Raw genomic sequence first — 22,543 nt, 5'->3', positions numbered from 1 at the left:
GTAATCTCAGAGTGAACCTTCAAAACGTCACCAGCCATTTCTCTTTCATTGGCAATAACTGGACTATTATGTTTCCTTAAATTCTTTTGACTGTTTAGTCATCAGCTGTATGTATAACATATTAAGAGAGTGCATGAGAGACTTTTTAAAACAAAGTTACATCTTTTCTTTTGGTTCTTACCTAAATTTTATGCATCAGAATCACCAGAGGAGCTTTTCAAAGGGGAAAAAAACCACCTACATTCCCAAGCCCACACATAACATATTCTGAGTCAGTAAATCAGCATGTGGGGTTCCAGTGATTTTGACTCACAGCATGGCTTGAAAAATACTGTTTAATGCTGTTTCTCTTATGGTGCTTATATTTTAAAAGAACATACTTCACCTCACCTCCATTTCTATTGTCTCTGCCTTTAGGTCACAGTAAAGCTGTTAGGGACATCTGCTTTAATACTGCAGGAACACAGTTCCTCAGTGCAGCTTATGACAGGTATCTTAAGCTCTGGGACACTGAGACAGGTAAGAAAGAGCTCACTTATACTAACATCTATTTACCTTATAAATTAGTGTTTTTAAATGAAACAATGTGAGTGGTCTTCTGTGGTAAAATGGTACCTTCCCTAACTGCTGATTCTCATATCATTGACTATCAGCTAATATCACAAAATGTTTGTAGAGTTGAAACTCAGCTATATAAGTAGCTCTTTTACTATGAAATTTCTTTTCCACCAAATATTTACAATTTATAAAGCAAATATATTGATAGACAAGGAAATTTAAAAATTTCCGTAGACTATTTAATTGATCTTTTTGTTCCCCTACATAACCTAGCACACTGCATTGCACAACATAGAAGCACAATAAATAACTGATGAGCAGAATTTAATTTAATTGCCCCAATTGGTTAAAATGTAGGTCTAAACTTCCATGGAAAGATTGGTTTTATATATTCACAGACATATTGATTACATCAGCACGTTGTGGCTAGTATAATTTTATATAATTAGACAACCATCTTTCATCCTACTGAGTTTTAAGGATAAAGAAAATAGGTAATAGTTATTGAACACTGTCTACCAGGCATTGTACTAAGTGCTTATATTGCAGTATCTTGGTCAATCCTTAAAATATCACTATGAGATTGAATACTATTATTGTTATAGATGAGGAAACTGAGGCTTAAGAGGTAACTTTTCTAGGGTCACACAGCTAGTAATGGTCGAATTGGGTTCAAACCAAGGTCTCTGTAATGCCAAAGCCCATACTCTTAACCTCTTTGGCAGTGGTCCTCAACTCTAGCTGCATTTTTTTTATAAATTTATTTATTCATTCATTTATTTAATTTTTGGCTGCACTGGGTCTTCGCCGCTGCACGCGGGAACGCGGGCCTTCCCTAGCTGCAGTGAGCGGGCCTCTCATTGCGGTGGCCTCTCCCGCTGCAGAGCACAGGCTCTAGGCACGCGGGCTTCAGTAGCTGTGGCTCGCAGGCTCAGCAGTTGTGGCGCACGGGCCCAGCCGCTCCGCGGCATGTGGGATCTTCCCGGACCAGGGCACGAACCCGTGTCCCCTGCATCGGCAGGCGGACTCTCAACCACTGTGCCACCAGGGAAGCCCCTTGAATATACTATTTTTAATCATTAAAAATCCTTGAAAAGGAACAATGTAGTTTACAGTAAAGAACAAGCAGGTTGCCATTCCTCAAAATTTATTAGCAAATGATCTCTAGATCTTAATCCCAGGGTTATCTTTAAATGGTCAAATTTATTTTACCTACTTTAACTTGGGTCTTTGGTTTTAGGACAGTGTATATCAAGATTTACAAACCGAAAAGTACCCTATTGTGTCAAATTTAATCCTGATGAAGATAAGCAAAATCTCTTTGTGGCTGGGATGTCTGATAAAAAGATTGTGCAAGTAAGTCTTTTCACAATATTTTTATTAAGATTCCTGAGCTTTACACTATATGAGGGGCTAGAATAAGGAATATTAACTTGTTTAATGTTTGCTACTTCTAGGGAGTGCTGATGCTCTAGTCTTGGAAGCAGTAAATCTATAAAAACACGATTTTGGAGATCTTTTTTCCTTCTCCATTTTCCACAGTTATGATCTTTGTTTTCATAAATCTGCTCTTTGCCATTTCTCTTATTTGATATACAGTGGGACATTCGAAGTGGAGAAATTGTACAGGAATATGATCGGCATTTGGGAGCTGTCAACACCATTGTTTTTGTTGATGAGAACAGGAGATTTGTGAGCACATCTGATGATAAGAGCCTAAGAGTTTGGGAATGGTGAGTTTTTATCAGTAGAAAATCTAATTAATATAAAGCAAACAATTTAAAATTTTGTAGTGAAAGGCTTTCAATTTGAATATTTTCACAACTGTGATCTCTGGCCTGTCAGTCAAACTGGTTTAACTATTTAGGTATCCAGAATATGAAAATAAAAATTTAAACATGCTACTTTTCATAGTCTTTAGATAATCTTTCTAAAGAATATGTATTTTGAGTCCTTTTTCTTGCACTAGTAAAAAAGCTTATATAGTGCCATCTTACATTCTTTATTAGGTATCTTATTCATCTTTGCAGAATGACTGACAAAAAGTAGGGGTCACACACGTATAGACTGTGTTCCTTATGCTAGGGATTGAGCATAACATCCTAGCCTTAGAACCAACCCAAAGAAAATATTTTTTAAATCTCTTAATTTTTTAAATGTCTGCATTTTGATTATTCAGTACTGAAAATTGCCCCATGTCATCACCCCTGTGTCCTGCTGTTTATAGCCCATAATGTTTTACTTGTAGAGTATAATCAGAATATATTGCTTAATTTTGCTTTCCTAGAGAAAAAAACACTTTTCTAAAGTCAAGAAATACTAAAGCTGATTTCACTAAGTATCTATCATAGATCATGTTTTATAGTTGATTTTCAAAGCAATGCATAATAATCTTTTTTTTAGAGTTAATGTTTGGTTGGAACCCAGCTTGTTTTGATAGTCAATTATAAGGCACAACTCAACTGTGGTTACAGCCTTGCGGGGACTAGAAACTATCTCCCTACCCCCAGAAGTTGTTCAGCTGTAGGAAGTGAGAAGCCTTGAACTACAGGCAGTAGTTTCCTCCTGAAACTGAGTCTGTTTGGGGACCTGAGCACGTCCCTAACCATTGTCAGGACAGTTTGGGTAATTGAAGATTTAATGTAATTTAACTGCTGTTTCTCCCATCACCAGTATACCCCTCCAAATTACCCCCAATTAATGGAGAGTTGACTGTACTTTACACATAGTCTTAACATCATTCTTAATGTCCATGGTTTGAGACTATCTCATAACTAAGATCTCTTCTACTTCAGAAATGATGTTACATGCAGAGGACCTGATAAGGATATAGTTTTATATGAGCCATATAGACCATTTGCACAACAAGCTAGATAGTTTAGTGTACATATAGCTGTTTTGTTTTATGTACTGTAACAGTTTGATTATACTTAAACTTTCAGGTGTTTCTATCAGATATTTTCGGCTCCATTTGAAAATGGGAAGTAGTATAAAAGAAATTGGTAAATGTTTGAATGATGCACCAGTTACAGGGCTTTTAGAACACTTGTGTATGTTTTCTAATTAGAGCATCGGTCAGTAAAATATTTTGATTAAATGATCATGTTTCTTTTTTTTCCTTCTCAGAGCTTAAGAAATACTCCTAAGACTCATGATACTGTTTCATTATAAATGATGACATCCTGTAGATTTTAGTTTAATTCTCACTTGCTATTCGAGCCTTCCTAACCAATCCTCACATGAGATTAGGCATCTTCTCTATTATCCCACAGACAACCCTTTGCTTCTCACAGCTTTTTAGTTCTTGCTTATTTATTCTCTTCCCTGCTGAGTTCTTTTTTTATTTTTAATTTTTTTTGAAGTATAGTTGATTTACAGTGTTGCATCCTGACGAGTTCTTAATCATGAGAGAAAGAACTGTGTCAGTCAAATTCTCCATCTGTCTTCAACACCAGCACATTGCCTGGCATGTAGTATGCACTGAATATCTAAGGAACTCATTGTCATGATTATTAATGATGTTACATTTATTGAGCTCTTTCTATGTCCCAGGCACACTAAGCATTTTACATGAACTATTTCATTTAATGGGCAAGTAATCTTACGAGATAGGTGTATTTCCTATTCCTGTTTTATAGATAAGGAAACTGAGATAGATTAAGTAATTTGCCCAAGGTTCCACGAGAAACGAAAGAGCCAGAATTCAAACTCAGATCAAACTGATTCCAAAGATTTTTTTGTTTTTTTTTATAAATTTACTTATTTAATTTATTTATTTTTGGCTGTGTTGGGTCTTCGTTGCTGCGCGCAGGCTTTCTCTACTTGCGACGAGCGGGGGCTACCCTTTGTTGTGGTGCGCGGGCTTCTCATCGCGGTGGCTTCTTTTGTTATGGAGCATGGGCTGTAGGCACGCGGGCTTCAGTAGTTGTGGCATGCAGGCTCAGTAGTTGTGGCTCGCAGGCTCTAGAGCGCAGGCTCAGTAGTTGTGCCATACGGGCTTAGTTGCTCCGCAGCAAGTGGGATCTCCCCAGACCAGGGCTTGAACCCGTGTCCCCTGCATTGGCAGGCAGATTCTTAACCACTGTGCCACCAGGGAAGCCACTCCAAAGATTTTTCTTTTCCTTTTTTTCTCCCCAGTTTTATTGAGGTATAATTAAAACTGAGATATAAATAAAATTGTAATGTATTTAAAGTGTACAACATAATTATTTGATATACGTATACGGTGTGAAATAATTCATTAACCCTTAATTAATATATCCATCACCTCACATATTTACTTTTTTGTTTGGTAAGAACACTTACGTTCTACTCTCCTAGCAAATTTCAATTATGCAATACAGTATTACCAACTATAGCCACCATGGTGTATACACTAGAACCTCAGACCTTATTAATCTTACAGATAAAAGTTTGTACCCTTTTACTAGCTTTGCCTAATTCCCTGCCCACCCCTCCACCCAGCCCCTGGCAGCCACTATTCCACTCTCTATTGTTATGAATTTGACTTTTTTTTTTTTAAGACTGCACAAATAAGTGATACCATGCAGTATTTGTCTGACTTATTCCACTTAGCATAACACCTACCCTCCAGGTTCACCCAAAGGAACCTTGGTTTTCTTAAACAATACTATACAAACTAAGACTATTATACAGTTTTAAAGAAGAACAGGAGATTGTAATTAGATATTGAGCATCCTGTGGTATCCTAATTGCCTAAATTCTAAATTCATGAGATATTATAGGCATGTTTTCTCCCAAAGGCATTTATTTTTCTTAAAATGTTTTTAAAAGAAAATTTTACAGTGGTTGGCACAAATGTCTCTTTTATTTTTAAAATTTCATAGGTTTTTGTTAGGTTTTGTTTTTTTGATGATCTCATTTCCAGACTGAAGATTATTTGTAACATAAGTTACTAGCTTATTATACTGATTTACAATTTCTAATTAGAATATAGTATTATGTTTATTAAATAGAACTATGCCTAGCATTTTTACTAGCAATTATGAAGTTCACAGGTGTTCAGATTCTTTTCATGTTATAGAGCTCATTGCACCAAGAGTCTTTGAAGTAAGGGATCTGTTTAAATTTTAGTAAACCATTGATTGATATGAACCTGAACTATCATTAACTTAATTTAGAAAATGCTCTTATTTTTTAATTCATGTTATAAAATTATCAGCCACTAATAATGAGAAGGGAAAAGTAGTTGAACCTTTTTAAGGTTGAGGCTCTTCTCAATACATTTGGGTCATTCATTCTGAATGTCAGTTCTCACTGGTAACTTAGAGCTATTAAAGGGTTGGAGATTTGATAAATGATACTGTTCTTCAGGTTATACCTGAAAATGTTTTCCTCCAACCAAGACTCTGATAGAGTTTTTTCCAATCATTTGCTTCTTCTTCCGGGTTGATAGAGAGATGGTTAGAGAAGATGCTTACTTAAAAGGCAAATTATTATTATTGTTCTAATTAATCAAAGTCTTTGAACTTGAACCATGGTTTGACATTGAAATTGGTGCTTTATAGTCTGTATTATTCATCAGATTACATTTCCCACACATTACTCTATAAAAAACAATTCTGATGTCTCATGGTCTCTGAAGGACCAAAATCCTTCAGAATTAGTAAAGAATTTTTTTATCATGGAGAATATTAAAAATGAAAAGACACTTAGAATTTTGGATAGGTCTAGATTTAGGTGACTAGTTTTGGATTTTTGTTGTTTTTGTTTTATCTTTTGTATCACTCACAAGAAAAAAATTTTAATGCTTTTTCTCCTACACTGTACACATTTGGAATACTTTACAAATAAGCTGAAAAACAGAAGATGTCCAGGTACCAAGCACTTAATCTACCTTACCCATCCCTTACCCATCTGGATGGGCTCGACCTGCTTGCAGATCCCTGTACATCTTTGCCTAACATCTATCTGCTTGCATTGCTGAAAGCTCTTTAGCACTCTCACCTGCTTGCAGAGTAACAAGTTATGGTTGACTGGCAGGTAAAATAAGAATATTTCCCTGTAGGCTTGCTCAGACATCTTGCTTCTGCCTACCGTGGTACATTTTTAGATGAGTTCATTATTAAAGAACTTATAGTAACAGATTTTTTTTAAACATAAAGGCCAAAGTTTAAATCAAATAGAGATAGAAAACTAAATCACTGACACTTGTAATTATCATGGAAAGTCATTTGTAAAGTAAAAGCTTTATAATAATCAATAGAATGTCATTTTGTGGTTTTCCTTCTTCCAGGAAGTTTCATGAAAGGTTTATTAAATATATAATTTCAAGAGCATCTCTTTTGTTTCAGAGATTATTATTCTAAAAGTACTTTTAGAAATTACTATTCTGATATGCTATTTTTAATTTTTAGGGATATCCCTGTGGATTTCAAGTATATAGCAGAACCCAGCATGCACTCAATGCCTGCAGTGACTTTGTCTCCAAATGGTAAGTTAGTAGATAGTGTTTTTAAATGAGCTCTGTTTTCAAAAGAGCCTTGGCCATTCCCTCCTAGGGGAAGTCTGTCACAGTGCCATACTTATATAAGGAAATCTTTTCAATATTAGAAATAATCACTGGTTTTCATGTGTGAGTCACCTCACCCATTCTCTTGTTATTTTTAAAAGGTAAATATAAAAGAAATGATGATTTGCAACTAACATTGCCCGAGCATCTAAGGATTTCTATCTGAGAATCAGGATTTGTTTTTTTATATGTAATTATCCTTCCAACAGAATCATGTTCAACAGCTCAGTGATTTATTGTGAGCTCTTTTTCTTTCAGAGAATAGGAAATTTTGTTCTGGTTCCTCATAGAGAACACCTTAGCAATTTACTGTAAAAGATTTTTTCAGGCAAAAATTAAAAAGATAAGTCTAATACCATTTTCTATTTAATAATTCATTGCCTTTTAAGTACAAGTACTACAGATATACTGATATAATTCTACATGACGATATTAAAGTGGAGGATCCGATATTTGGGCAGCATTGTGAACTCAGTAGCTACTGTGAGTATAGAGCGAGGAAGAGGGGACAAGAAAGAGTTTGCTTTTCTAGTCGGGGCATCTGCCACAGGCAAATCAGTGATATTTGTCAAATGCCCTATGATTTTTATGAGAAGAGCAACCTCACTGGGTGCTGTTCTGATAATCACTATATTGTATACAGTCACATTTGTCACTGTGCACCTGAATTTCATATAGTGTATTTTTAAACCATCCATTACAAATACTGTGCCCATCTTGAACAAGGCCATTTACCCAGTCAGACTGTGAGCACTGTTAGAGTCATCCCTTAGTTAATCATGTTTACAAATATATAGGATGTAAAGATACTGCAGTTAAGACTCTAGTGGCTTTGGTGGATCCTGGGTAGATAAAAGCAAGGTGGCCCAAATTGAAAAATGGGCAGAAGACCTAAATAGACATTTATCCAAAGAAGACATACAGATGGCCAGTAGGCACATGAAAAGATGCTCATCATTGCTAATTAGAGAAATGCAAACCAAAACTACAATGAGGTACCACCTCACACCAGTCAGAATGGCTGTCTTTAAAAAGTCTACAAATAATAAATGCTAGAGAGGGTGTGGAGAAAAGGGAACCCTCTTATACTGTGTAAATTGGTGTAGCCACTAAGGAAAACAGTATGGAGGTTCCTCAAAAAACTAAAAATAGAGTTGCCATATGATTCAGCAATCCCATTCCTGGGCATTTAACCAGAGAAAACTATAATTCGAAAAGATACATGCACCTTAGTTCATAGCAGCACTATTTACAATAGCCAAGACATGGAAACAACCTAAATGTCCACTGACAGATGAATGGATAAAGAAGATGTGGTACATATATACAATGGAATACTACTCAGCCATAAAAAAGAATGAAATAATGCCATTTACAGCACAATGGATGGACCTAGAGATTATCATACTAAGTGGAGTAAGCCAGAAAGAGAAAGACAAACACCGTATGATTTCACTTATATGTGGAATCTAAAATACAACACAAATGAACATATCTATGAAACAGAAAGACTTAACACAGAGAACAGACTTGTGGTGGCCAGGGGAGGAGAGAGGGGAGGTGGGGGGGAGGGGAGGTGGGGAGGGGGAACTGGGAATCTGGGATGAGCAGATGCAAACTATTATATACAAAATGGATAAACAAGGTCCTACTGTATAGCACTGGGAACTATATTCAATATCCTGTGATAAACCAGAATAGAAAAGAATATAAAAAGAATATATATCTGTATAACTGAGTCACTTTGCTATACAACAGAAATTAAACACAACATTGTAAATCAACTATACTTCAATAAAAAAATTTTTTAAAAACAAGTGTGGCCCACAACAACAGTTACTAGAATTTTTTTAGTCATATCTTTCTTTATACAGTTTTATTTAATAATCCTAGGTTTTCTCACCTGGAGTTTATCCTTCCTCTTTCCATAATTAACATAAATAAGTCTCTTTCTCTCCATGGTTCTATTGTTTATACTTACTACAAATTAATTTCATTTCATAAAATTTAGTTTTATTAATGCTAAACTCAGAGTTTTTGTATATCCTAATTTAAACAAACAAAAAAGCTTTTATAGGAAAAGTGCTAAATGATATAAGATTGTATGAGCAAAATCCATTACTTTATATATAAATACCTCTCACCAGCAACAAATTTGTAACACTTTACAGGTGGTATGGTAAATTAATTTTCCTACTATTATGAAGTAGTTGGGAATAAAATAATATTAATGATTGAACATATTTAAATAAAGTCTTTTTAAAATTTTCAGTCTTCCTCTAAAATGTCTCATTTATTGAATTTACAGGGAAATGGCTAGCGTGCCAATCAATGGACAACCAAATCTTAATTTTTGGAGCACAGAACAGATTTAGATTAAATAAGAAAAAAATTTTTAAGGGCCATATGGTAGCAGGCTATGCTTGTCAGGTAGACTTTTCACCAGACATGAGGTAAGTTTAAACCTTCTCATGTATTCCTATATTCATATATAATCATATAAACTACTGCTGTACAAATAACACTGTACAAATCACTTTTATATATGTAATTGCATGAGAATTGTTCAGATTGTCAAAGTGCCAGATAAAAGGCAAGAACAAATTAAGACAGCTACATTTGGCTTTTTTTTAAGTTCTTTAGTCTGTCTCTTTATATTGTTTAGTTCTGTGCCCTTTAACCACATAATGAATCCCTGTCTTTATAGGCTATGTCCTACTTTCTTTCTGCGTTTCTAAGCAAGGCTGGAAGGACTGTAATCTCTATATTGCTGTGATTGAATGAGCACCAGAAGAATTAATCCTGTATTGCAGGGTTGAAGTTAACAGTTTCACTACAGCTCTTCTGTGCTGAAACCTCAAATCCATCTTCTGGTCACACTAGATTTCTGAAGCCTATAGCCTTCCTAAGAGTGAAACTCTGCATTCATTCCCCTATTGTTAAGCTAAAATGTATGGGTATCACTAATTTAGAAATCCCTATAAACTTGTATGTTTAGCCTGGTAATTGGGATTTAGACTCCTACCTCTGAGTGAATCTTGTATATATTCAGAAGCTGTTGGAGCCAAAAATAATTACGAAGGTGGTAGAGTCCACTATAGTTGAATGGGTCTACATGTGTTTGCTGGCTCTGTATGAAATTGGTTCCCTTACACTGTTTCTGACTGTCTAGAGAGTGATTGTGATACCGCATTCACTGTGGCCCCTGGCTCTCCCAATCTTCCAAGTTAAAAATAATTTTTCACTCTTAGATTGCTCACTCAGTGGGGAGGTTTTCTGATAGAAGTTTAAATTATAGACTGCTTTATACTCTACCTTATTATTCTAAGTATTATATAATCACAGTGATTTTCTTACGTTAAGGTGAAAAGATAAATTATTTCTCTGTTCCTCACCCACTTTACCAGTTGAAGGTGTTTGAATCATTTGAATTTATTTTTCTTCTCATTATAGCTATGTGATTTCAGGAGATGGAAATGGAAAATTAAACATCTGGGACTGGAAGACCACAAAACTCTACAGTAGATTCAAAGCTCATGATAAAGTGTGTATAGGTGCAGTGTGGCATCCTCATGAAACATCTAAAGTCATAACTTGTGGTTGGGATGGTCTCATTAAATTGTGGGATTAATGGGATTAATCCTTATACTATCTGGGATCATTTTTGATCCAGTATCATATTTAACTATATTTAATTATTAAATGTGTTAAATGACAACTTGATTTACAGATTATGATTTTCTTACGTGGCCTTATGAAGTTGAACCATTGTTTTAAAAGAAAAAAACTTTGTAAATTTGGCTCGTATAATTTCATTGGCAACTTCATTTTGTTCTTTATAGATGTTATTTATACAGAGAATGACCATTAACTTTATATTTGACAAGTAGTTATTTTTGGCAGGCAGTTTGGGTTTACTCCCATGACGTACTGAAAGGATCCCTTTAGAGCTAAGAAGGAATCCCTAGTGGATTACCTCTTCAACAAAAAGGGAAGAACAGGGATGGTATAATTTAATGTGAATCTGAAAGAAGGATAAAACCACCCACAGTTACTGTTCCCATTATTTTCAGTGGGTCAAGTTCTAATCTTTCGGATTCACGAGTTCCACTATTTTTTATGACATATGTTGTGTCTGTTTAGTTGTAAGCCAGCAATCTTCTCTGACTGCAGCATTCCTCTAATTATTAAACAGTGTAAAATAAAAATCAGTCCAGAGTTCTTTCCTTGACTTTCTTCCTGATCAGTATAGACAGGATTGTATATAATTAGAGAATTACATTATTTTTGAAGATGGAACTTAAGAGGATGAATCAAGACTTTGAACTGTATTTGTATTTACTGTCCAATAAAGACCTGGCTACACTTTCAAAAATCAGGGTCTCCTAGGTCACTCACCTCTTCACTGTTGTTACTACTGAAATACTCCTCATAGGAGATTGGATGTGAGGACATAGTTCAAAATGTCAACTTGTAATTTCTTTGAAGCTGTATGTTTTATCTATTAAAATTAATCTGATTCTTCTTATGAATATATTCAATAAAACTTTTTAAGATTAGAAAAATTTTAAACTTCTTTCCAAATCTTTGGGTAAAATTGACACTCCAGAAAGATGGCTAGGTTTCCCAGTTTGAGAAGCAGGGACTGTGATTGGTTAAAAAAATTTTTTTTCAACTTCAGATTGTGAAATCAAGATAGCCTCTTAAATATAGTAACCAAGAGCACTTTAGTTTGACAAGACATTTCTCCTGTTTTTTTACAAATCTATGTTAGATGTTTGAATGTAGTGTGAAATATTTCAATACCATGCTGTAAAAGATTGGTTCATAGCTGCTCAGAGTGCTGACTTGGAGACCAGAATCATGTTGAGTGTTGATATCCTAGGAACATCATTATTAGCTCTGAGTCCTGTGCTATCAAGAGCAGTTCATGCTCCATACCCTTAGAACTTCCATTTTTAAACATTAAATTTAAAAAGACCTGGTATAGATGACCAGGTGCTATAGCCACATATAAATAAATTTCAAAGAAGAAAATAGAAAAAGAGAATAAAAGTGGTAGAGATGTATTTTTGGACACACAGGCACTCAAAGAAATAAGAATACACTGCCTGGCTGCTGTGATTTCTATTTCTTTATCTGCTGGGAAGGGTGCCTACCATTTCCTGGAGAGGAAAAAATTCAGACAGGAGCTTTTCTTTAGTCCCAACCACTGGTTTTAACAAATGTGAATTACTGAAATATGATGGGACAAAAAGTTAATCATACATTTGAACTATCTTGTTCAGCACCAGTATTGTGTATGTTACAAATCATAATTTCAAAATATGGGTTTACTTTATTGTGTTTTTAACTGTTTCTAAACTAAGGAACTGTATATAAAAGTTGTCGCTTTTTTTTAAAAGACTGTATTTTTAAATAAAGCACTTTTGTAGAAAGTGTTATCAAAATTTTCGTTCTTAGTCTCCTTTTAAGTCTTAACTCTGAGACACCACGTTAAACCATTTGCATATTTTAAATGGGTCATTTTGATTTTCTGGGGAGAAATGATGCTTTAAAGGTGAGTATAGTATATTAATGGGTTTATTCTAAATAAATGACAAAAATACAGGGCAGTGTCCTCAGAGCACATAGATTAAGTTTAACACAGTCCATATTTATCCACTTGGTGCCACTGAATCATGATTGCATCCATTTTAGAGGATACAAATGAGTGGGGTTCTTTTCCAGCATAAGAAAGTTTACAGATTATGTTGTGACTGGAATTAAGTGGTTACCATCTGGCTCCTTTTCCTCACCGCAACCCTTTTGTCACACCCAGGACAGATTTCCTTCCTAAAAGTTAGAATAAAAGTGATGCTTTAGTGAAGGTTTAATGAATATTTCAATACTGAAGCACAGGCTGAGAATATGTTGTCCTAAATAGGGAGCCCGTTTTAAGATAAGGAACAGGGCGTAGCCTCAAACAGGCACTTCTCTAAGTAGAACAGTATAGAGTGATTTTTGAGGATACATTGTGAGGCTGGTTCATGTCCTCAGCATGTTTATTAATTACCTGGAAGAAAACATGGACAATGAAATAGCAAACCCTTGGATGGTAGCTGTAAGAATTGCAACACTAGCAACAATTATAGAGACTCTACTTGAAGAATACTGTTTCTCAGAGTGTAGACTGAGAACCACCTGGAGATGGTGTCACTTACTGAGATACAGAATTCAGAAGAAAGTAGTGGTTGGTTGAGGAAACCATAATGAATTCAGGTATGGAGAAGGGAAGTGTGAAGTGCCATCCAGGCCAAAATATCCATCAGCAGTATTAACTTTGGGTCTCAAAGTGAGACCTAGGGAACATTGATGCTATATTTCATCAAAGATGCAGGTTTTTCACATTTTTAACATCTCTGAAATAGGGCTATGTCTTAAAATCAATGATGTGCCATAGTTTAATTGGCGGCATTCTTTCTTAATGGATCATGAAATAACTGATGAAATACAGTGTAAACAAGGCAATTACTAAGGGACCTAAGAAGGAGAAGAGAAGATCCAGAGGAAAGAAGATTCCATCTTAGCAGCTGGTTCAAAATTTATGTTATCAAATATTTATTTGATCAGTGGGTAAATAAAGTGAATGAACTAGCAAAAGACTGCAATTTTACAAATACTATATATTCATTCCCTGGTTCAAAGTCAGCACTTACTATAGTAAGTTCCCCAGATGATATGCACACTAAGAATGAGAATTAGCGGAGTCTGAGTTTATCTTGAGGATTTCAGAAACTACACTGTTTAGAGTGTGTAAACTCAGAGAAATGTAGCTAACCAAAAATATATACACGTGTGTGTATGTGTGTGCATGTATTTATATGCATGTATGTATGTGAATATGATATACATTTTACATGTTTATATGTACACCTTCCCTGTTCAAAGTCACTTTAATAATTGTAGAAACAATTTTCTCAATCTAAACACTGAAATTTTATCTGAAACTTAAGTCACAACTTGCAGCCAGAGTCCTTAGAGTGGCTTTATTTTTAGTGACAAAGTGATAACTCCTTTGCTTTTACAGCTTCCTGTAACTGCAATAACTGTCTTCAGATGATTTTTTAGCTCCCCACATCCTACTCTCCAACCTTCAGCATTTTTGAGATCTGAGGGACTAACTCAAATCTCAAACATTTTGTATTTAAGTATGTGTTCTAGTATAGCACTAATAGAAATACATGAGCCATATACATAATTTTTAATTTTCTAATGGCCACATTAAAAAGGGGATATTAGTATAAATAATATATGATCCAAAATATTCTTTCAACATTCAATTATTTTTAAAATTAATATTTTACTTTTCTCATACTAAGATCTGGTGTATATTTTACGCTTAACAGCACATCTCAATGCAGACACTAAATTTTCATCAAATATTTTATCTGTTTCACACGAAGTAGATTTACACGCCTAAGTTGTTCCAAGCAGACCTACTAAGAGTTTTCTAATAATTGAATCAAGTATAAGTTTTTAACTTAATTAAAAGTAAATAGAATTTAAAATTCATCTCCTCAGTCATACTAGCCACATGCTAGATGCTCAGTAGCAACATGTGACTGCTGGTTACCATACTGTCCATACAATTCTAGTACCACTTTTTACACACAGTGGCTCAAATACCCAGCTTTACTGCTTCATCTTCTGAAAGACATTTTAAGGTTCAAACTACTCGTAAGATGTCTTATTTAAACAATATAAATGTTCATATTTTCCTGTACTACATTTTGGACAGTTTCCTCAGGTTTATCTTCCAGTTCACTTTTACAGCCTCTTCAGCTGTGTCTAATCTGCTGTTTAATTCATTAAACTCATTCCAGTGACTATTTTTCCTTTGTGGTAGGTCTATTTGTACTTTTTTATATCTACCTGTTCTTCATATGTCTTATTTTTTATGGTTTCTATATAGTTTTTTATGCCTTTAATCACATCAAATAATTTATACTTTCTTTAAGATTGTTATTCTGTTATCGCAAATTCTTGGACTGAAAATCCCAGTGTTTGATGTGTCTGTTAACTCTATCTCATGGTGGGCCATTTCCTTGTCAGTTGTAATTTTTTATTAGGAGTTCATCTTACGTGGGTCTTGTTTTTTGGAAGAAATACTTTGTAGTCCAAGTTGAAGAGTCCCTTTGAGTGGTTTTACATTTGCTTCTGCCATGTACCCCTGAGACATCACCCCCTAGAACCAGTTTTATATCTAAATTTTTCAGCTTATGGATTTCTTAACCACGTGATTATGGATTCAACTCTTTAAACAGGCTGAAGTTTTCAAATTCTCATGAGAAAATTTGATTTTCTCCAGAGCTATAGCAAGGGTAGACTTCCTTGTGCTCGGAGGAAGGGGGATAGGGGTAGTTTTTAGAACCCTCTTCCATCGAGATTGTAGCCCTCCAAGGGTCCCACTGCCTCAAGTATCTCACTCAGTTCCAATCCTTTCCCCCAACATAGCAGGCCTTATCTCTAATGCTCTAGGCCACTGGCCATCACTAGTATACCGAACTAGGACCACTGCAGTGTAGATTCCTGCTCTACCTCTCTGGTTCTAGGGTCCCCCGGGCTTTCTGTGCCTGAAGATTTTTCTTTCTTGGGCATTCATATATGTACATAAACACATAGACATACATACATAGATAAATGCATACATACATATTCACACATATACATACAGAGGATCACCATAAAGATAAATACTTAATCTAGTATCTTTGGATATTGCCACTTTGTTAGGATAGTCTAAAAACACTGAAGTGTAAACAAGTGCAGTCTGAAACATTCTGATTTTTAGAACCTTGTGAGTTTAAGTGTGTTATCCTAAAAAGGTACTTTACCTAAGGGCACTTCACTCGATGACTGGAGGGGCATCATAATGGATTCATCTTTTATCTGGGGCTTGTCTTCTGAATAAACATATCATTTGGATTCTCCTGAATTTATCCTAAGACTTTATAGCACACAAATCAAGAAATTACCTAACCACTGTCTAAGCCTTCTCTAATTATAAAATGCTAGAATAATGAGATTTTCAAGCTAGAAGAAACCTTAGAAATCAAATATTCCAACCTAAGATAAGAAAATAGGCCGATGAGGGTGATGAATTGCTTGGTATCACGCAGCTGGTTAGCAGCAGGGTCAGAATCTTTCTCCCTTCATCCTGCTATCCTTTCTCTTCTACATACTGCCACTTAAGTGTGTATTTTTAAAACTGTCAAGATTTGTGTTGTAATCTTTGTGGCTTCCAGCTTGCTTTCACTGAGGTAGTTTTAAACACTGTATTTATTTCATCTTTTAGTAAAACAGAACCTATAGCTAAAGAGATTCTCATAGCCTCTTCCTTGAGAGTTAGACCTAATGATAACTGCCCGAAAGGACTTTTCTTGGTCAGACTTCAAATATTCTGGAGAACATAATACCCTCTCTCACCTTGTTTGTACTCTTTGAACAACTACCTTAAATTTTTTTGTCCTAGAAAAACAATGTGATTTTAATCATTTTTGTAGAAATACCAGCCCCTGTCCTTTACATCATACCTTCTTTCTCTCATAAACTGAAAAATATTCTCCATGCTACTGTGAGTTGTGACCAAATACACTGACTCTAAAGTGTGTTTTCTGGGAATTGGTTAAAAAAAAAAAAAAGGACAATGAGGAATGAGAAAGGAAGATTGAGGTTTTATATCCTAGGGTACCTTCTACCAATACTTGAGCCTTTAATTATTATTGTATTTATTCGATTCAATTATTATATAGCTCTCAAGTCCCTGAGGTCAAGAAAGATCTTCAGGTTAGCATCCTTTAATCAGGAATGAGGACTATTGCAAGCAGTGCAATAAACAACCATGTCAAGAAAAGGACAAATTGTGCCTAAAATTAAATTAACCAAAATGAGAAATATTGGTCCATCTAAATTCCAAAGACATTTTTAATACCAGAAAAAAAGTCAATAACAAATGATGATGAAATAATTTCACTGAAAAATCCTTTGTGAAATAGCTTTCTTTATATTCATATTCAACAATATTTATTGAGCACCTTTGACCTAGCAGGCTCCATGGTAGGCACTGGGAATACTGACATGGTGTTTACCCTCATGGAGCTTACAGTCTGCTGGGAAAGCCATTACACAAGCAGATCCATTAAAGTAAAAGGAGTGTGAAGCGGGGGAGAATAGAAGACATTGTAAGGAGACATAGCTGGGGGCCTTCAATATGGGAGTCCCTGAGAAAACGATGTTCGATCTGACACCAATCCTTGAGAAGTAATACTTTCTTGTACAGATAACTAATGGCTTATTTTTATTGATACATAATTGTGGTTTCTCAATAATGTTATGGAACCCACTTGGACTTTTGGTTATTATATATACCCACCTAGGGGCGATGTCAAAATATCCAATGACCGGTAACGCATGACATAGAGCAGTTAGAATAGAACCTAAACACAGGGATGGTGCAGGGTCCTGGAGGATGCCTATTGTGCTGTGCATTAATTGCTTGATCTTAGGGCGGTCTGGGGGTCTTGTGGGAGGCAATGCAGTGGAGGAGAACCTCTGGAGGACTGAGGACCACAGTTATTCACCAACTCTGCTCCCTGGTACACACTGATTGCATATCTGTCCTATATATACTGAGTTTCTATATTAAAATAGTCTAGATTAGAATCCAAACTTAACAGGAAAAAAAACCCTTATTACTTCAGACAATCTTATTGCATAAAACCAATCACTAAGAAAAACTTATAATATTTTATATGAGAATATAAACTGCTAGTTTTACACAGCAATTAGTTTTAACAAGTGTTGGGGACTAGCATTTCTCCATACAGCGCTAAATATAAAGTGTGACAATATTAAGCTTGCTTGATTTACTTTTCTTAAGGACAGAAATACAATAAAATTATAGAATTTCTAAATTTAAGCAGTTTAAGAATATCCTGAATCTTTGGATTACGATTTCATGTGATAAGTAAAGTTCAAATACCTCTTTAAATGTAAGAAAAAGGAACATATTTTAGCATACAATTAAATGCACTGAATTCACAAAGAACCAGCAATTGGCTAGTACAAAAAAGAATTATGTTATTGCTTAAAAGGCAAAATAAGTTTATCTCCAAAAGAAGAGAATTATATTATGTAATTGAGCTTGTAGGTACCTACCATTGTATAGTCAAGTAGAATAATCTGTTTAAATGAGGCCTTCATTTTTCATCTGGAGAAATATGACAACGAGGCCGGCTCCCTGGTATTAATTCAAGCTTTGCAAAATCCAAACATGTAACACTTAGGAAATGCAAATCTTGTACTGTATTTACTATATACTAAAATCTTATAGTCAAAGCAGAAATGCTTACATGAATAACTGATTTGGACTAAACACTGTAAATTCATGAATTTGCTTTTGTTCCACCCTGATGTAAATACTAGCGGACCTTCAGTCAATTCTAACATAAGTTTGTTTATCTCTTCCTGGCTCACTTCATTTGAACTATGTCAAATAGTTACAAATATTTATATGATAACCTATTATAACTGTGTCAAATACAATCACTCTAAGAAAAGGGAGAATGGGAAAACTGCTTTTCTTTGACTTTAATCTCAAATCGTGATTTAGCACAACCTTTTGTGCTAAAAGGTTGACCTCTGAATCTCTTACATCCTCATATGTCTTTCATCCAAAAAGGAACAGTTTTTAAAATCATCTGAGAAGAGCATTATTAAATTTCTATCTTCAGATTCATTTATGAGCACTGCTCTGGTAGGAGTTAATTAAGAGATGTATGTCACAGATATTCACATCTGAGCTCATATATCTGCAGGTCAAAGGCGAGTTTGAAACAAAGGAAACTTACACTACACTTCCAAGTGACTGGGCCTTCCCTAAAATCTAGGAGCAAAGTGCGGCATATTGGGACCAATGAGGGCCAAGGGTCATTTCCAGGACTTGCAAGATCTTTCCTGGCAACCAGAGAAACTGTTGGGACCCCATATTTTTTCAGTAAGCCTCCATTTGGTGGGCACATTTTAATTAAGTAGACTGTTTAAATTAAACCTGCATGCTATAAAAATGATCCCAACTCTAACAGATTTGCAGGTCTGGTATTAGTAAATTTGTAGGCTTTTCTTCCCATTTACTAATCGGGAGGCAAAAATATGTCCTTACGTTTGTCAAAGGCTATTGAAGCAGACGGAGGAGGGGCCCTGCATGGGCTTTGGGATCTGGCAGTCTGAGATATGGATTCCTACTTCACCATTTGAATAATCTGAATAAGGTATTTAACCTCTCAGAGTTTCCTTACCTGTATAATTGGGAAAATTACACTTCCTTATAGGACTGTTTGGAGAATTAGGAATAATCTATGCACAGTACTGGGCACATAGTAAGCTCTCAATGAATAGCAGCTCTTGATTTTGTATGTTTGTTTTTTGTATTTTGTTTGTGTTGTTTTTGTGGTGCTCCTGGCACCTAGGGGGAGGGCCAGGGATGCTGCTAAACATCCTACAATGCACAGAATGGCCCTCCCTCCCCCAACAAAGAATTATCCAGCCCCAAATGGAAATAATGCTGAGGTTAAAAAACCCTGGCCCACACAATAAACATAATAATTCTAGAGGCAGGGAAACCATAGCAACAGTCAGAATATTCATCACAAATTTCAAACTCTCCATGAAGGGAATGAAGGACAGTCTTAGAAAAAATATCATAAAATAAGTACAAATAACAATTGAACAGGCTGCCTAGTAGGTGGGTGTGGGTGGGTGTGTTTGGGATTTATTTTGAGTTTGTCTTTATTTTTTTCTTAACAGTACTTCCATTCTTGCTCAGATATATATAGGGTGATGAAGTCAATGTTCTGCACCACCAATCCAGAATCAATGGTAACCTGTCCTGTACAAAGGGGGCTTTCAGTAATGCCATTAATCTTCAATCCCATGAGTTAAAAATCTTGGTATGAGTGTGAATACATCTAAAACCTAGTCACACTGGATACTTAGGATTAGTATACTTCATACCTTGGTATATAAGAAGGGTTAAAAATTTTAATGTATAAAAAGATCTGTGTTTACTTTAGTGTATAAAATTTTTATTAAAAAATGAAAGACAATCTGTGATATAATCCAAACAGGACTGAAGTTAACTTTGTTTTGGAGGCTACACCATGCAAACTAACAGTAAAAACCACTTTTGAGTTTGATAAACTTTTTGTACTTTTGAAATACCTAGGGACATTGAAAGCAACTAAACTGTTATTTCAAATCAAAGTTATTCAAGCTGGTCCTCTCACTTCAATGACTTTTATTAGTGTACTATAAGTTTTAATATAAAAAACCTCATTTATATTTTAAAAAATCATCACTACTAATTCAGAAAGTCTTATTCCCTTTTGAACCCAAGTTAGTAAGATGATATAACTCTATTGTATTTTGGTTTCTCACCTGAGGAATGGTATTTTCAAACCACTGCAAAAAGCAAAAAGGCAACCCAGGGCATGTCTAGGGTGGAAGGAGGTAAAACGATGGGGAGAAGGAATCGAGGTCTAGTAGTAATCAGTATTTTATGCTCTCCCAAAATTCCTTAAATGAACAGTGTATGTATTCCTGCTCTCTTGGGATATAAAAAATACCAGAAGATGTACTTAATTTATAATAAGATAATAATTTGATTTATTTTTATACTATTTAATTAATTTATTTGAAATAGGATTTTTGAAAATCATTTGTAGGGGGAAATGTCTAATCCTCTAAATAGAAATGATAGAGATTGTTTGAACTACTGAGAACATGCATTATCTGCTTAATTAAAAAATATATACAAAAAAGGATTGGTATTACCAAAACACACTGTACCTGTCCCGGGAAAGAGAGAGACTCTGGCCCTCAGGCCACAGGCTTACAATGAATGCCAACTGGCAGCAAGGAAAAACTTAATCTTGGAGATAATAAAAAAAAAAAAAAGATTTGACACCATAGGCAAGTCAGAGGTTGAGAAATCAGGTTTGAAGACACCCAAGTTCTGCTTTGTGTTTAGTTTCATAGGAACAGAGGGGATTTAAGGCTGAGCATGAAAAGAATCCTGAGTTGAATAACTTGATACTCTAGTCTTTTAAACTCAGTTACAGAATTTGGTGTGTCTGAGTTCCCAGAAACCAGAATCAGTGGTTCTTATAAAGTCACAGCATGGCCTCAACAAAAACTGAGGAAGAATAATTGAAATCTACAAGGCTGTAAAGAATGTTATTGACACAGTGGACAAGAAAATCCTAGGAAAAGGTGAGTTAACATCAGATGAAAGGCCCTATTTTAAACAGCAGGCTACACGTTTAAGGAGCTCATCAACCCAGTAAAAACAGAAATGTGAAATAATTTCTTTTTCATGGTGGTAAATTCATGGATTACAGATACATAATTAATTTTAGGGAAAACTGAGATAAGTGTGGGATTATCTTCCAAGCTGAAATGAAAGAGGACAAGCATCCCCACTCTGTCAGAGGCAGACAGGCAAAGAGCCTGGGTTTGGGCAGATGGAGATTGACTACTGTGGCACTCCTGTGTCCATCCCCTCAGCAAGTGTTAACTGTTCCCCTACCATGTGCGAGATGCCAGGCTACGTGTACTACAAAGGCAATAACACAATCCCTGCCTCAAGCAGGTCACAGGCTAGTGGGAGACTGGACAAGTAAACCAGAATAACTAGAATCATGGACATGATCCATGCTGCAAATATTTCCTTGAGTTGTTGATGAGCTCCTGCATCCTATTTCCATCTTGTATTCACCCAACTCAGAGTATAACAGCTACTCGCATTGAAAATATCTTTCTTCAGGAATAGCTGAGGTTTAGATAAATCTTTGTAACTGTGAAAAAGCCTGAAATCCTGTAGTTCTAACTCTTTGAGGAGGCTGTACCAGAACCGCACAACACTGCTGTCACTGCCACTGACCTCAAACCCGGGCCAGTGGAGATGGATCTCAAAGATGAGCTGTCCAATTTGTTCAAGGACATCTTCCAGAATAAGATTTTCCAAAACTTTCCATTCTGCGCTTTCCAGATCTGCTTTGAGAACATCAATCTGTAACAAAATGATGAAATGAGATTAGCAGAGTCAATAAACATTGTTAAAAATACCACTGATATCAGAAGCATCACTGTGTAGCTACCTTCCAAGAAAGCAGAATTTTTCAAATTTTAGAGTTAGAAGTCTTTTTCAAATGGTCACTTACGACATGAATTCCTAACCTCACACCACACCAAATGTTAATACACAAATAATGAAATACCAGTCAGAAATCATGATGGACCTTCTTACTCTCTGCCCAGTGGGAATGGATGTCCAAGAAGGAGATGCTGGAGCATGTATATCACGAAGCACCATGTCCACAGCCTCTCCCCAGCAACCTATATGCTGCTCAGAGG

The 22,543-nt window shown here is 35.4% G+C and overlaps 2 protein-coding genes across 8 annotated transcripts in view; one reads left to right on the top strand and one right to left on the bottom strand.

Moving 5' to 3' along the window:
• CDC40 (cell division cycle 40) overlaps positions 1-12,530 on the top strand; it is a 54,843-nt gene extending 42,313 nt beyond the window's left edge. Inside the window, exons 10-15 of one of the 2 annotated variants that reach the window (XM_060030094.2) lie at positions 418-519; positions 1,799-1,914; positions 2,158-2,291; positions 6,936-7,012; positions 9,399-9,543; positions 10,544-12,530. In XM_060030094.2, coding sequence (XP_059886077.1) covers positions 418-519; positions 1,799-1,914; positions 2,158-2,291; positions 6,936-7,012; positions 9,399-9,543; positions 10,544-10,721 — 752 coding nt within the window. In that variant the 3' untranslated portion in view covers positions 10,722-12,530. The remainder of the gene's footprint in view (positions 1-417; positions 520-1,798; positions 1,915-2,157; positions 2,292-6,935; positions 7,013-9,398; positions 9,544-10,543) is intronic. The other variant, XM_069541358.1, reaches the window with a different exon arrangement.
• Positions 1-22,543, bottom strand: part of METTL24 (methyltransferase like 24) — a 173,100-nt gene that overhangs the window by 41,907 nt on the left and 108,650 nt on the right. For 2 of the 6 annotated variants that reach the window (XM_060030100.1, XM_060030102.1), the window contains exon 5: positions 12,944-22,199. In XM_060030100.1, the coding sequence (XP_059886083.1) occupies positions 21,885-22,199 (315 nt within the window). In that variant the 3' untranslated portion in view covers positions 12,944-21,884. Of the gene's footprint in view, positions 1-4,098; positions 4,718-12,943; positions 22,200-22,543 lie in introns of those variants that run through there. The other 4 variants (XM_060030105.1, XM_060030103.1, XM_060030104.1 and 1 more) reach the window with 4 other exon arrangements.

Source organism: Delphinus delphis, chromosome 14, assembly GCF_949987515.2.
Source record: "Delphinus delphis chromosome 14, mDelDel1.2, whole genome shotgun sequence".
NCBI lineage: Eukaryota > Metazoa > Chordata > Mammalia > Artiodactyla > Delphinidae > Delphinus > Delphinus delphis.
This window is presented reverse-complemented; position numbering and strand designations above follow the sequence as displayed.